The 15267-nt window shown below is 40.8% G+C and overlaps 1 protein-coding gene across 1 annotated transcript in view; it reads right to left on the bottom strand.

Moving 5' to 3' along the window:
- Window positions 1-11879, bottom strand: part of MED14 (mediator complex subunit 14) — a 71621-nt gene extending 59742 nt beyond the window's left edge. Inside the window, exons 1-3 of the mRNA XM_021681842.2 lie at window positions 11605-11879; window positions 6835-6861; window positions 4413-4518 (exon numbers count right to left, since the gene is read on the bottom strand). Coding sequence (XP_021537517.1) covers window positions 4413-4518; window positions 6835-6861; window positions 11605-11819 — 348 coding nt within the window. The 5' untranslated portion in view covers window positions 11820-11879. The remainder of the gene's footprint in view (window positions 1-4412; window positions 4519-6834; window positions 6862-11604) is intronic.
- Window positions 11880-15267: the final 3388 nt, after the last annotated feature.

Below are 15267 nucleotides of genomic sequence, written 5' to 3'. Positions count from 1 at the left end.
ACTTATTAGCAGCAATGACAGTGCTAACACACAGCAAGCTGGGAGTCCACTAAAAGGCCGATATTTTGTACGTGAATCTCTATCAAGCAAGGTCCTTTCTCCATCCTGAAACTAAAGCAGGACTGTAATCTGTCTGATTCTAGCACATTAAAACCATTTGGATCCTACTTCTCTTAACCTTTTTTTTTAAGATTTAAATAAATCTTAAAATCTTTATTTTAGAGAGAGAGAAAGAGAGAGAGAGCACAAGCAGGAGGGACAGAGGGAAAGAGAGAGAGAGAATCTCAAGCAGACCCTGCACCCAGCATGGAGCCTGATGCAGGCTCCATCCCATGACCCTAAGATCACTACCGGAGCCAAAACCAAGAGTCAGATGCTCAACCGACTGCGCCCCTACTTCTCTCAACTTCTGAGCTGGTTTTTACTCAGATTTAGATCATCCCAAGTCTCCAATCCAGGTCACTGTAAAAATGCTTATCAGACCAAAGCCAAGGCCAAAGAATACCAAAGACCTCCTTCTGGGAAGACCTGCATCAACCCTAGTGGGGTACTACAGTTCATCCGGCCCACATTGCTCCACCTTAAACGTGGGTAATTAATGAAACATTCTTGACACTACTCTGGCTCAATTCAAAATACACTAGCTTCAGTTATACTCCTTTGACTTAGAAATCTAATGAATAAACATCAAATTTTAGTTGTAACTTAGTTTTTAGTAAAACTATACAGGTCCCTAATGATCATCGCATTCCTTTTTTTTTTTTAAGCACTCACGTGCCAGCTGTTAATATGATTAATATTCTCCTTTCAAATTTAACTGAGCACTTCATAGACATTTCTCTAAGAAAAATACATAAATGGCCAAAAGCACATGAAAACATATTCGACATCACTGGTCTGCAGAGAAATGCAAATCAAAACCACAACGAGATACCAGCTTCACACCTAATAGGATGGCTAGAATCAAAATGTCAGACAATAACAAGTATCGGCATGGAAAAACTGGAACCCTCAAATATTGATGGTGGGAATGTAAAATGGTACAGCCATTTTGGGAGACAGTCTGGCAGTTCCTCAAGTGATTAAACATAGTCACCATATGACCCAACCATTCAATTCCTAGGCATATACCCAAGAGAAATGTCCATACAGAAACTTGTACATGAATATTTACAGCGACATTCATAACAGCCAAAAACTAGAAGCAACCTAAATGTCCACAAACTGATGATAAACAAAATATAGTAGATCCATACAATTCAACTATAAAAAGAAACGAAGTACTAACTACTACATGCTACAACATGAATGAACCTTGAAAACGTTATGCTAAGTGAAATAAGCCAGTTACAAAAGACCCCATATTATGATTCCATTTATATGAAATGTTCAGAGTAGGCAAATCTATTGACAACAGATTAATGCTTCCTTAGGGCTGGGGGGGGGGCCACTTGGAGGTGACAGCAAAAGGCTACAAATTTTCTTTTTGAGATGATGACAATGTTCTAAAATTGACTGATGGTTGCACATATCTGAATATACTAAAAACCACTGAAATGTATACTTTAAATGGGTGGATTGTATGGTATATGAATTATATCTCAATAAAGTTGTTTTTTAAAAAGCTCCAGGAATGAGAGATATTTTTTTTTTCTTAAATAAAACCTGATCGAGACTGTTTTACCATTAGAGTTATAAACTGTATTTATATATTATACACTGTTACACACTTAATATGTCTGGTATGGCTAAAGATCATTATCTATTAAGAACCTCAAATGAGACTAGGTAAATAATCACTAGGTTGAGAACAGAAGAATCAAAACATGAATAATCTTCTAATTCTCCAGTTGATGGACTTAATACCTGACATAAACACATCTGTGGTATCTACATTCACAAAACAAAAATACCAAAACTTTACATTAAGTTCAATATGAGACTTTATTCAGAATGTGAGTTATTTGAACAGCCAATTCAAAAAACTAATAAAAGAATGCTGAACTATGAATTAATGAAAGATGAATTACAATACGGCTCAATTTCAAAACCAAGAGTTTTGGATTTTCCTTGACATTATGTTACTGAAGCACAACTCAGTAGTATTAAACAGATAACTGAAATACCCATGATATGATTAGGGATTTAACACCAGGTTTGAAAGACTGAACACTTGGATTTGATATACTTCAGTGACACCTAACTTTTCATTGCAAGTTTGAACATTTTTAAGAAAAGATTACCCCAAGTTAAGTAATTATTAAGAAAAAACCCTAGGCTTTTCAAAAATATTATACCATGCTTCTTCATTTCAACCAAAATAGATTTACTACATTTGGTGTCCCAAATTTCCAGAAAAATGAATTATAAAACTTTCTGATAAATAAGCTTGGTATAAGTCTGTTTATTAATATTTATATTCACAACTATCCTTCAAATGATGCTTTTCAGTGGACAAAAGACCTTCTGAATACAAACTTTAATTTCCCCATCATACCAACAGACAACAGATGAATCAAAGAACATTTTCCCCCATGAGAAAAACAATATATGGGGTACAAAATATTCTCCCTCTAAATAAACCTGTGATCGAGGCTGTATTTCAGAAGGATGACAGCTTACTCCTATGGACAAAAGATATGTGGCTGGAATTTATCTTGGCAGAATTCTTCCAGCATTGTCACTAGCTTAGTTGGTAGAGCTGGAATTGAGTATCGACTTCAGTGAAAATTGGGTTTTATTTTTAACTTAAAAAAAATTATTACTCTAAAATTTACAATTCTCAACTTCTTCACAACCCCTTTTCTCCTTTCACTTTAGCAACTTTCACCTAGGCTCTGTGCCTAATGATGAGGAACCTAGTAGAACCGAGGACAGTGAATGCAGTGGCTACAATGGAGGGGAGAGGTCAGGAAATCACGTGCAGAAACACAACTGTGTCCTAGATTCCTTTCTGATGTGGGATTTTATGGAAGAGGCAAACCCTGATAGACTTGCAAATATAAAAGTACTATAAAAATATTTTCAACTTAGCTTGTCAGGGTGCTAAAAAGAAATTTATTACATACCTCTATAATGACCAGGTGGCTGCTCATTTTAATTTGTAAACTTTAAGAGAATTTGAAAAGGACTCAAATAAAACTGAACCAATGTAATGCTGTTTTTCTGCCTTCGCTGATAAAAACTGGTAAAAAATTTTTAATGTTATTATGTAACTGAATGAAAAAATATGAGCATCAGTGTTAAGCTTAGAGAATCTACCTACTTTCCAAATATAACTGACAGTGGCTAGAAGGTTACTTGGCTTTGTAGAGCTGACCTCAAAGTGAATAAATGCTCTCATTGTTTTAGGACTTTATTCACTTTATGATGATTACTCTACCCTTTCCAATATGAAAGGGTACTCTACTCTCTTTCCTTTCTCCTCACAGGAAGTGACCGAAGTAAAACAGAAGGGAGTAATCATGTGCCTCGTCTGTTAACACGGCGCCATCCTCCCCAAGTTATGGGCTCATAACTTGGGTTTCTTTTCTTTTGGTTGGGGGGCAGGGGAGGCTGATTTTAGCATCTCTGGTACACTTCACTACATGTCACTCCTCTGAATTCAAGAGTGATTTAACAGACAAAGCCTATGAGCTTCTTGAGGGCAGGGGCTGTGCCTTTCTTAAATCTCATCTGCCATATCCTATGCCCTGTGCTCACTAAAGGGTTTGGAGAATCAGTAGATGCATAACAAACAGATAAATGCTGTTATCAGCTCTGTGGCCTTGAAGAAGCCATTTAGCTCCTAAGAACCTTATTCCCTCATCTGTAAAACAAGAAGAAAATGCCAACTCTGCCATACTCAAGAGGGTTTTCAATAACCAATAGGCAAAATTCAAGGAAGTACTGTGTACACTCTAAGGAAGCATATAAATGTAAAGCTATTTCCCCCCTGTAGTTTAAGTCTCATATTTAATGTCTTCTAGGGTAACGATGTCTCCAGATACGACCTAGTCTCTTTTCTTGCTTGGGTGATCAAATACTAAGTTTCTACAGAAATATATTACACATTTTTCTTTAAGATTTCACTTATTTATTCAAGAGAGAAAGATAGCGAGAAAAAGCACCAGCGGGGGGCGGGGGGGAGGCAGAAGGAGAAGCAGGCTCCCCGCTGAGCAGGGAGCCCCGATGTGGGGCTTGATTCCAGGACCCCAGGATCATGACCTGAGCCAAAGGCAGACGCTTAACCAATTGAGCCAGCCAGGTGCCCCTACACATTTTCGTACAGAAATAGGATTACTCACTTAAGTACTGTCTCTCAAAACAAATCAACAGATATAAATTAAAGCTAAAATTAGAAGCTATGTCTATTATAAATTGACATTCCAAAAAGTTATTTTATATAAAATAAAATCAAAAGTTTAACTCACCGCGCATTTTTCCACCTTGCCAGCATTATTAGCCCATTTTACTAAAGCTAATAGTCGAACAAAGAGTTGACGTGTCCGGCTAGCAAACTGCACTATTTCTATTTTCCTATAAGATAAAACAATTCTTAATGAACCAACATATTTGAAAAGAGTATTTCACAATTTATTTCATCTGGGCTAAAATATGAATCAATCTTTGTTTATAACCATTACAATAAAATGAACCACCTAAGGTACTTACTTAAATATGAATTATTGTCACATTTTGTATACTGCATGCATTTTTTAATTTTCTACTTCCGAGTAATAAATCCAAAAAAATGTTTTAGCAATAAACCACCATCACATTTTAAAAATTAATTTTGTGTGACAATAAAAGTTGTTTACTGAACTACACCCAATTCACAGACATAAAAGTACAACGTAAAAGTTAACTAGGTCACAGAGAGGAACAAATTAAGAGTCAGGAATTTCATAATTAAGACTATGAGTTATGAATTTGCAACCTTTTTGTTACGAGAAAGGAACTGAAACAGATCTTTACCAAAGCTTGAAAGTGTCTCACTTCTACAAAAGCAAGGGCCCATTTCCCATCTTGCAAGAGCGTGATTTAAACACCTGAATAATCAAAGAACTATGCAACACTTTACCAAACTAATTTCAGTGACAAACTTAGATATTAAATCATCTAAACAAAGTTAAAGTGAGCACTAAAAATAAAAGCTAGATGGTCTGTCCGTATCTATTTTTATGCTATATCCACTACGATGCTTATTCTCTCAATACTCATCAGTATTTTTATCATCTCATAAAGCCTTAAAAGCTTTGTCAGTATGTTAGCTAGACCTCTCAATTTCCTGACAGCTATAAAATTGAAAATCACTTTCGTAGTTTAAGATACTGAAAAATATATTCGACAGGCTGGGACTGATGACAGGACCCAGCAGGACATCAACCTCCCTCCAAGTGGACTCTGACCTATATTAATCTCAGTACAGCTGTTCAATGGACTACAGATCCAACCCACATCTCTGTATCTCACCAGTAGCAACACCATGAGGCAATGCACCAAAATAAAAGCTTTTGTTGAAGTATAATCCTGACTGAGGACTACAGAGTCTAACTCCTAGCGAGAGCATGTGTGTGCAGCCCACAAAAAAACCTGAAAAGGCTTCCTTAAGATTCAGCCAGCAATATGATTATTGGTAGTACAAAGAGAAGAAACAAGGGCACAGATACAATTAAGACTCCTTGCCAGTGTCTGTTAAGGATCTTAAGAGAGATAACAAGCAGAGCATCACAGGCAAGACTGGAGCACAGCAGAAATAGGAAATGTACATTAAGACCTGGCACCATCTCAGTGCTGGGAGCCCCAGTACTCAAACTCCAACTCAGCAATGACTTACAGAGCACGTGAGCTCTCTGCTCTTCTCCTAGAGCAAACATATCTATTATTAACTTGGTTCCCCAAATGATCTCCTGTACTGGAAAGCAAACACCCACCTTTGTAAACTATTGTAACATGACTTTTTTGACACCATGCAATCTCAAGTGATCAGCAGCATGAGTCAGTTTTTCAAGGCCCAGTTTCCCTTCCCACCCCAGAGTGGACAGAAGAAATCCGGATTTACATTTCCTTCCTTTAAAACTGACCAGCCAAACCATAACAAAAGTATGCTTCAACGGTCTCCCCCATCTCTACCTTTTTGATCCAATTCCCTCAGAAAGATAGCTGGTGGTGGGGGTGGGGAGCAGAGTCACTAATAAATCTTCCCTAGTGACTTGGTATTTAGGGAAAAAAAAATTAACCAAGGAGCATACGAGTGCCAGAGACACAGTCAAGTAGCCTACATACTGTGGCCACAACTTAAACCTCCATTACAGGATTACTTTGAAACCTTAATTTATCTTGTTCCTTTGGCCTATGGAAACAGTGGTGTTTAGTTATGTCTTAAGCCCCAAACTCCAACTCAATCAAAATTCAACTATGAAACAGCAATAGCAGTATGCAAATGTCAGTTCTCTAAAGACATCTGATAGCATCTTCATAGCAAACAGTAAATCAGCAGCCAACTTAAGTCAGTCTGTTCCTCAGCTTCTTCTATTAAGTTCTATACCTTCTACATCTTCCTCTCCCCCTCAGGGACTTAACAACAAAGGTTTCTAGAACACAAGGTCCAGAGCTGGTCTACACCAAGAACTGTCAAGGATGAGGAAATCGCATTTCCCAGGGTTCCCTAAACAAATGGTGTAAAACATCACCCTAGGTTCTCTGGACCTAGGTTTCCAATCCACAGCCCTACCCTTCATACACATCCACACACACACACACACACACACACACACACTCACACTCTTTCTCACATACACTCTCATAGATATACCAACACAGACATAGATTTAAGTTTTTTTTCATACTCACCTTTCCACATCAGATTTCCTTGGCAGTCTAAGAGAAAAAAGAAAAACAAAAGAAATTGACTAAATATACACATACCTTCATCAAACTATGATAACGGTCTTTATTTCAATTCTATTACACACCTTAGTGTTTCAGAAAAACTAGATAAATAGCCACTACAGGCTTATGTGGCTACCTACTCCTTTTTACGAGTTTCTAGCAATATGGCTATAAGGGAAAAAACCAACAAAGGAACATTCCTCCCCATTCAAGATGGTCCAAAAGGTATTGCATGAACCTCAAACATTTAAAAAGTTAAAGTCTTACATTAAACACACTACTATATCACAGAGTTAGAAAAGATATTCTTTTAAAACCAAAATAGACATGGATGCAGAATACTAGCTGCTAGCCTCCTTGTATCCAATGGAACCTTGCTTCCAAGAAATAATCTCTCCATGTTTTGTCAGAATGGGCAAAACTGGAAGCTAAGCACACAAAAGGACCAGTGTCAGCCAAGGGTTTTATGGTAATTATGATGTTGCATGGTGGTTAGATGTAAATGATTACTTTTAAGCTCCAGTAAGATTTTGATTTCTTTTTTGCTAGTACTCCAGTACAACAGCCAGCAACCAATGTCACTATTTTCCCTGTTAAATTATACCATTTAACACTCTCACATTCACTGATGCTTACAAAGGTCCTGATCTGCCTCCTGAATCACCACATTCTGGAAACCTCTATCCCATGGCTCAAGATTCAAAGGCCTGAGCAACTCTAAAGCCTCCTCTACATCTAATCCCTTCTTGAAGAACACACACTGAGCCGCTTAGATTCTCTTCTCCCACCCACAGGCCACAGGTGCAGAAAAAATAAAACCAGAGTTCGAAGTACAAGGAGGGGAAACTATCAAAATGAGTTCTGGCCTGTAGTTAACAATAATTCTGAGAGTAGACAGTGAGATAGAAGCTGAAGTTATGAGCCAGGTGATAAAGGAAACTAGGTATAAGCAGAAATTAAGGCCTTAGAAGACTGCAAGGAAAAACAACTACTGGCAAGTTCCTCTACATGTAAAAGCTCCCGAGAACACTCCCTTTGAGAAGCCACAACCCTGGTCCTCAAGGGAGGGAGAGAATGAGAACCTTGAATGCAGGTGTGTGCATAAGAGCCAGAGAGAAACAAAAGAGGAGAGCCTCTGGGGGTAGAGAGAACAGGAAACATTGTTCCAGCTCTTCCCACGTGCCCCAGAGATCCTGAAAGGATCATCTCATGTCAGAGACGGTATCATTTCCGGGACAAAGATTAGGCTTTGTTGTCTACATCCCTTTCCTCCCAATTCCTCCTAATCTATTTAAAATTCCTTTATGGATAACAAATCCACCATTTGGGGCAAAAGCCCTAAAATGCAAATTTTTGGAAGTCGCAGACACTTATTTACACTGAAGTGTAATAAGACAAGTTTACATGACTGAGACCCTAGCATTTTCTAATTTTAATTAAAACAGGTTTAAAAAAAAAAAAAGGGTAGAACCTAATTCCCTAAGTCAAGGCAGAGTATAAACTCTTAGATGAGAGCATGCATGTTGGGGAGGAGGTGGGGGTAGACAAGCAGAAGGGGGGGAGAAAAAAAAACACAGAAATCTGTGGCCAAAAACAAACCACTGAAATTGCCAAGGCGGTCCTTTTTACTTTCAATAGTTCACAAGCAAACATCAAATATGACAGAAATAAGACTCTTATAAAGTAAACCTAGAACACTAATTTTACATCAATACATTGATTCTGACAGTTCCCACCTGGAACAAGGAAAAATATATGATTTAGGAACTCCAAGGTAAGTTCCTAAACTAATTTGGCTAGCACAAATCAAAAGAGAAAAGAGTTATTTTATATACCCAAATATCAAGAGCAGGAATGTATTTTCCCATTAAATACTCCATGGTCTACAATGGCAATTCTAAAAATTCATTTGTTAATGTACTAAGTCAATATAATACTTAGTTAATCCCCAACTATGTGCCTAACTAGCCCAGGGAGCATAGCAAACAAATAAAAATTCCCATCCTCATGGAGCTTCCAGTGGGGAGGAAGTAGACAATAAATTAATGGTACCCAGTAGCGATAAGAAAAAAACAAAGCAGTGAGTAAAAAATAGACAGCAGGGGCAGAGTGCTTTTCATGGGTGGTCAGAGAAAGTCTTTCTGGTAAGTTCTATCTGAACAAAGACCTAAAGGAAATAGGAAAGCAAACCACACAGATTTCTGGGGGGAAAGCAAAGGCCCTAAGGTGGGAGTGTGCCTGGCACTATCAAAAAACATCAAGAAAGGTAGTGTGGCTGAAACAGAGTAAGCAAAGAGGAGATTATTAGGAAATGAGGATAAAGAGGGAAGGGGGAGAAGGCACAGACCGCACACATGTCCTGGTTTGCCCAAGATAGTCCTGGTTCGTGCCTGTTGCTCCGACATTATTTTTTTAAGATTTATTTATTTTAGAAAGAGAGAGAGCACGGGCAGGAGGGGCAGAGGGAGAGAAAGAATCTCAAGCAGACTCCTCACTGAGGATGGAGCTCGATCTCATGACCCTGAGATCACGACCTGAGCTAAAACCAACAGTCAGATGCTTAACTTACTGTGCCACCCAGGTGCGCCCAGCATTATTATTAAGAACACCACCTTTCATGCTCAAAAGTGTCCTGATCTGGACCATAAGTTTTACGGTCACTCCAAATACAGGTGACTATAAAACCTTTTTACCATAAGTGAGATGGAGAACCGCTGCAGAGTTGTGGGCAGAGAAGTTTTAAAAGGATCGTCCTGGCTATTTTATGGATGACAAAAACTGTAAAGGGTCAAGGGTAGCAGTTAAGAGATATCAACTGGCAGACTACTGCAGTCAACATGGGAGAAGGATTCACACTTGATGGAAATGTTGAAAACTGGTCAGACTCTGAAGTCAGAGATGACAAGACTTGCTGATGTACTGGGTATGGGATTGGAAGAAAGAGGAATTACTCCAAATTTGTGGCCTAAGCCACAACAGGAAGAATGGAGATACTCTTTAGTGAGACAGAAGAGGTTTGGTGGGGGGAATATATCAAGTGGAATTGACTGAAATGCCCATTAGGTATTTAAATGTAGGCATCTGGATATAGAGTCTGGAGTTCAGTGGAGGGGTCTCTGCTGGAGACAGAAGTATGGGAATCATCATCATAAAAAGGGTGCAGGATTAAAACTATACACTTATTCTACTGCAATAAAATAGACATTTCTTTGTAACTAAGTTGTAAAATAGGAAGAACACAATATAATTCAAAAAATTTCTAGAAATCCTCTATGAAAGAACAAATTATACAATCACTGATAGCAGTTTTCAGCATTTTTCCATAGCTATACACTGGGTAGGTGATCTTCACATATATATGAAATTTTTTCATAGACACTCTTAAATTTTCATGAAATCCAAAAGTAATTGGTTCAGAGAAGTATATGACTTTAATAATACCTAATCATGACAGCTATTTAAGTTTCTCATTAGACGGGGAAGACTTTTTTCTGTTCCATTCAATAAAGTACCATATGTCAAAATTGAGTGAGAATGATGTTTTACAGGAATAAGTGGAACCCACTCTAACTCCTTCAGTCATCCGCAAACAAATATTTTAAGTCTCTGGTAGCAAATTACTATGCCACTTTACAGCCTAATATCTACATATTAATGCATACAAATGAAAACACTGATCTGCAGTGTAACAAGATAAAAGATAAAAACAAAATTAAGTAAAAACTTAAAATTCTTACTTTTTCTGAACCTGGATTTAAAATGTATAACAGTAATTAAGGTATATATACCCCCCAATTTTTTTTTAAAAGATTTTATTTATTTATTTGAGAGAGAGAGAGAATGAGAGAGAGTGAGTACATGAGAGGGGGGAGGGTCAGAGGGAGAAGTAGACTCCCCGCCGAGCAGGGAGCCCGATGCGGGACTCGATCCCGGGACTCCAGGATCATGACCTGAGCCGAAGGCAGTCGCTTAACCAACTGAGCCACCCAGGCGCCCCATACCCCCAAATTTTATAGTGCCTTTTCTTCACACACTGAAAATTAGTGTATTCTGATCCTATTTTGAAGGGATTAACAACCTAATCATGTCCCAAGGCATTTCATTGGTAACTTGATTTATAAACTCCCTACATACTCCAAGAGACAATAACAGAAGACCAGTTAAAATAAATCTTTTACTTACACTAAATGCGTTAAGACTTCAAACACTCTCAAACATTTCAGGAAAAAACAAACAAACAAACCTTGGAATCCAAAATTTTGGATTATTTTATACACAATAGATCTCCTGAGTTCCAACTGTCAGAAGCAATTACAACCTAAATTTAAAATGTACCCTCAAGACGCTGTAAAACAGATTTCCTGTCTTTGGGAATTCGAATATTATGTATTTCTAAACCCTAACCTGGGGCTTTCGGCTAAAAAGCTTCCAACCAAGGAATCAATAGGGTTCTGCTGGCAACTCGAGCAAAAACCCCAAAAATGGGATTTTCAGTGAGTCTAACATACATAATTAACAAGTCTCCGTTGCTCCTCTCCAGAAAGACCCCAAATGCAAAGCTTTTCCTCCACCTCCACTGAGCCCCAAGAGTTCAGAAATTCTAGACCAAGTAGCCCAGAGGAAAGGAAAAAACAGCAGCCCCGTGGGGAGGTGCGAGCCTCTCTAAGCCGGTTGGGCGGGAAGCGATGGGGGGGGGGGCTGGGGAGCAGGCATGGGTTTCGCGGCACTTACAGGTCCGTCAACACCATGAGCTCGGAGTAGGCCCGGTGCAGAAGAAATTCGATGAGGGTACTCAGCCGGTAGCCCGGACTGGCCGCGGCTGCAGCGGCCGCCGCCACGGCGGCTCCGGGAGGAGGAGGCGCCGGGGCTGACGCGGGACCACCGGGGGCCCCGCCACCGCCTCCAGGCGGGACCAGCTGGTGGTTCTCCAGCTGCACTGGGGCCATGGCGGCGCAGGGCCGGGCTTGGCGCAGCGGCACAAGATGAAGCCCTCGAGCCTCCCAGGCGCTCGGTCACCGCGCCTAAGTGGGCGCGGGCAGAGTCGCCGCCGCCTACCGCCAGGCCGCCTCCGAACAGGAAGCCGTGCGCCGGACGCGGAGGCCCGCCCCCATGTAGCGACGAGCCCGCCGGCCCCAGCGACTGGAGCGAGGGGCGGGGGGGGAGGCGGGGGGAGGCGGGGAGGGCGGGGAAGCGGGGCGGCCTCCGCAGAGAAGCTGCGCCTCCGCCACCGATCAGAGTCCGCTTCGGCAAGCAGCCGCAGCGTCCATGTTGACGGCCCAAAGCGGAAGTCGTTAGGCAGAACGGAAGGGGAACCTGCAGGGGGACTTCCGACAGCAACCTGTGCTTTTTCTCCGGCTGTCCGGCGCCGTGACGCTTGGGGGCGCGTGGGAGTGAGGCGGGGCCGGCGCGCGGGCCGGGAAAGCGGAAGCGGGGGCCGCGCGTCGCCGGAAGCGGGTGTGGGGGCGGAGCCGGCGACGTCACCGCGAACGTCAGTAGTTGCCCCGCCCTTGCCGTCGCCGCCCTCCGGTGCTTAAAAGGCTCCAATTTACACTGAGGTATTTATCAGCGCTCCCCAGTGGGGCTCAAACGCTGCTGGGGAGGCTCCCTCCCAAGATGTTCGTGAGTTGTGGTTCTGGAATCGCGAAGAAATTGTAGCGGCTGTGGCCGCTCTTGTGGCTTCTCAGATCTTTGCTCCTCCTACAGTCTGCTCATGCGCCTTTCGTGGGATAGACGTTTCCGTCATTTTTTTTTTTTTTCTTAACTGTGGGAAAAGATGTGAGAAAATATGATGGGGGGTAGGAGCAGGGCTGCTGGCAGAATAACTTCACTTTAATGGAGTTGGACATATGCCGCTCTCGTTACCGACCCCCAAATCCCGGGAGTTCTACCACAGAAACAGCCCTTAAATTCTCTACCGCTGGCTCTCACTCGGTTCTTGTCCCTGCTCTTGTAGTAGACGCCCTGCCCTCCCAGGGTTTTCAGTTCTTTTTCTATGCCCTACCTCCAGTTTTCCCCTTCAAAATCCACGTTTAGTATTTTGCTTCCTGCTTTAAATTGGTGATTCTCAACCCAGTCTGCGCGTTGGAATCGCGGGTCGTCGGGGGGCGGGGCTTTAAAAAATACTTATGCCACGCTCATAGATTCGGCTTTAAGTGGTCTGATGTGAGGTCTGGGTTCGAGGTTTTTAAAATCTTCCTTATGTGCAGCTAAGGTAGAAATCCACTGTTAAAAAGCGTCAATTGCTGCGACCCTTTTATGAAACATCCTTTTGCAGATTTCATATCTGTAACTCTTAGGTGTAGGAGATGCCCTTGTTCTTTAAGGTTAAAATACTCTTATTGTCCACTTCTGTGATTCTCAGTCATTCTTGAAGGCCATTCACCTGTAACCTTTGGAGTATAGTCGCTTGCTCCCTCTTTTGTGGCCTTCAAGCATATTTACACGCAGTATCATCATGGTACTCATCAAAATGCCTTAGGACTACTTACACCCCTTACAGGTGCAGTTGCTGGAGGGCACAGACTTATTCCTCCCTATGCAAGTTACCTCAGGGAACAAACATTTTTATGTTAGCTGGAATGGTACCATTTCTTTTGCAGTTGTTTTGATTTGTTTTATTGAAGTTCCCCCCCCACACACACACCTTTCTGAAAACTATTGACTTGAGTTAAAAAAAGCCGGTGGTCACATACACAGGAAAGATAGGTGGTCCTACAAGATGGTCTTTAAGGTCTTTTCTAACTCTCAGATTCTGATTCTGTGTGATGTTGATAGGATTTTAACTCTGCCTTATTGCATATATTAAACACAGTTACACAGCATGTATTTTGGTATACGTTCTATTTGGCAATAAGGTTCTACCTAGAGACAGTACAACCAACTTGCAAATAAAAGAGAAAAATTAATTGGATGGGGTGGTTTTAGAATAGAGAAGACTTCACCCACATCCATCAAATTAGATTCTATTGAAATTTCTGTGTTTCAATAGATACCTTTAAAAATTGAAAAGTATGGGCGCCTGGGTGGCTCAGTTGGTTAAGCGACTGCCTTCGACTCAGGTCGTGATCCTGGAGTCCCGGGATCGAGTCCCGCATCGGGCTCCCTGCTCGGCAGGGAGTCTGCTTCTCCCTCTGACCCTCCCCCCTCTCATGCTCTATCTCATTCTCTCTCTCAAATAAATAAATAAAATCTTTAAAAAAAAAATTGAAAAGTACTTGTTAAAAAGATATTCCAAAGGAAAACAGGGCAACGATCAAGGAATAGAACTGTGAGAGGTGCTATGCTTGAATTGTTGGCAATAAGGGAGGTAATATAAATGGAAGCTCCTCAAAGAGGTGATAGCCCACCTCCCAACCTGATAGTGTAGCCGCTAGACAAATACAGGAAGTGCTAGTGAAGAAATGAACGGGGAAGGAGAAAAAATATTAGCATGTTTGACTGAGTTACTAAAGGAATGACTCATCTGAATCACTTTTGGGAATCGTGTAATGTATAATTTTAAAGCCTACAGTACAATGTTTGGCACTGTAGTGTATATACATAATTCTTTGACATTTTTCAATTGTTCCCCTATTTGGTCATCACCAGATTCTGTCGCACTTCACATAGTTTCAGAACTAGCAGCATGATACTTCCTCGGCTCTTCAATTGACCCAAACACTTGACATCTTTCATGAAGTCAATCTGATTTTAGTAAAAGAAATTGATTGCAAAATATGGAGAAATAAGAGAACATTTCCTTTTAAGCCCTCTTGATGGAAAAATGAAATTGTGATAAATATAGTTTCATTTTGAAGCATACAGCTGCCCCTCAGACACAAATGAATGGGAAAGAAATTAAAAAGTAATTTTTTCTTTCTTTTTATGAGATACTGCAGCCAGTTCCTCCAAAACAGAGAGCAAAAGCAGTAACTGCATTCATTCAAGAGATGCTCCGTTCATGGTAAAGTTGAGGAAAGGAACTCACAATACTGTGAGTATGGTCTGACCACCCTAGAAAAAAATGAGAAAACTTTCATTGTTTTGCCTGTAAAAGAAAACCCAAACTTCTTACTGTGGTCTCTAAAGCCATTAACAGAGTGACCCTTGCCTGCTTCTCCACCACTATCTCCTGCCACTCTTTCCTTCACTTACTATACCTGTAACCTCACTGGGTCTAATATGTGCTGTTTTCTACGGTGTTAGGGCTTGTCCACTGTTCCAAATATGGGAAGCACTTGTTTCCCAGCTCTTCACATGGCTAGCTTCTCATCCTTCTAGTATCAGCATAAATGAGAAAATCCTCAGGGAGGCCTCCCCTGAATATATGATATTAGGAATGTACAAGGAATTTCATTGCTGTATTGTAGAAGCCAAACCATGTGAATGATCTTAACTGTCTCAGTAGAAGAATGG

Source organism: Neomonachus schauinslandi, chromosome X (genome assembly GCF_002201575.2).
Source record: "Neomonachus schauinslandi chromosome X, ASM220157v2, whole genome shotgun sequence".
Taxonomy (NCBI): Eukaryota; Metazoa; Chordata; class Mammalia; order Carnivora; family Phocidae; genus Neomonachus; species Neomonachus schauinslandi.
The sequence above is the reverse complement of the archived record's forward strand: the minus strand, read 5'-3'. Positions and strand labels throughout refer to the sequence as shown.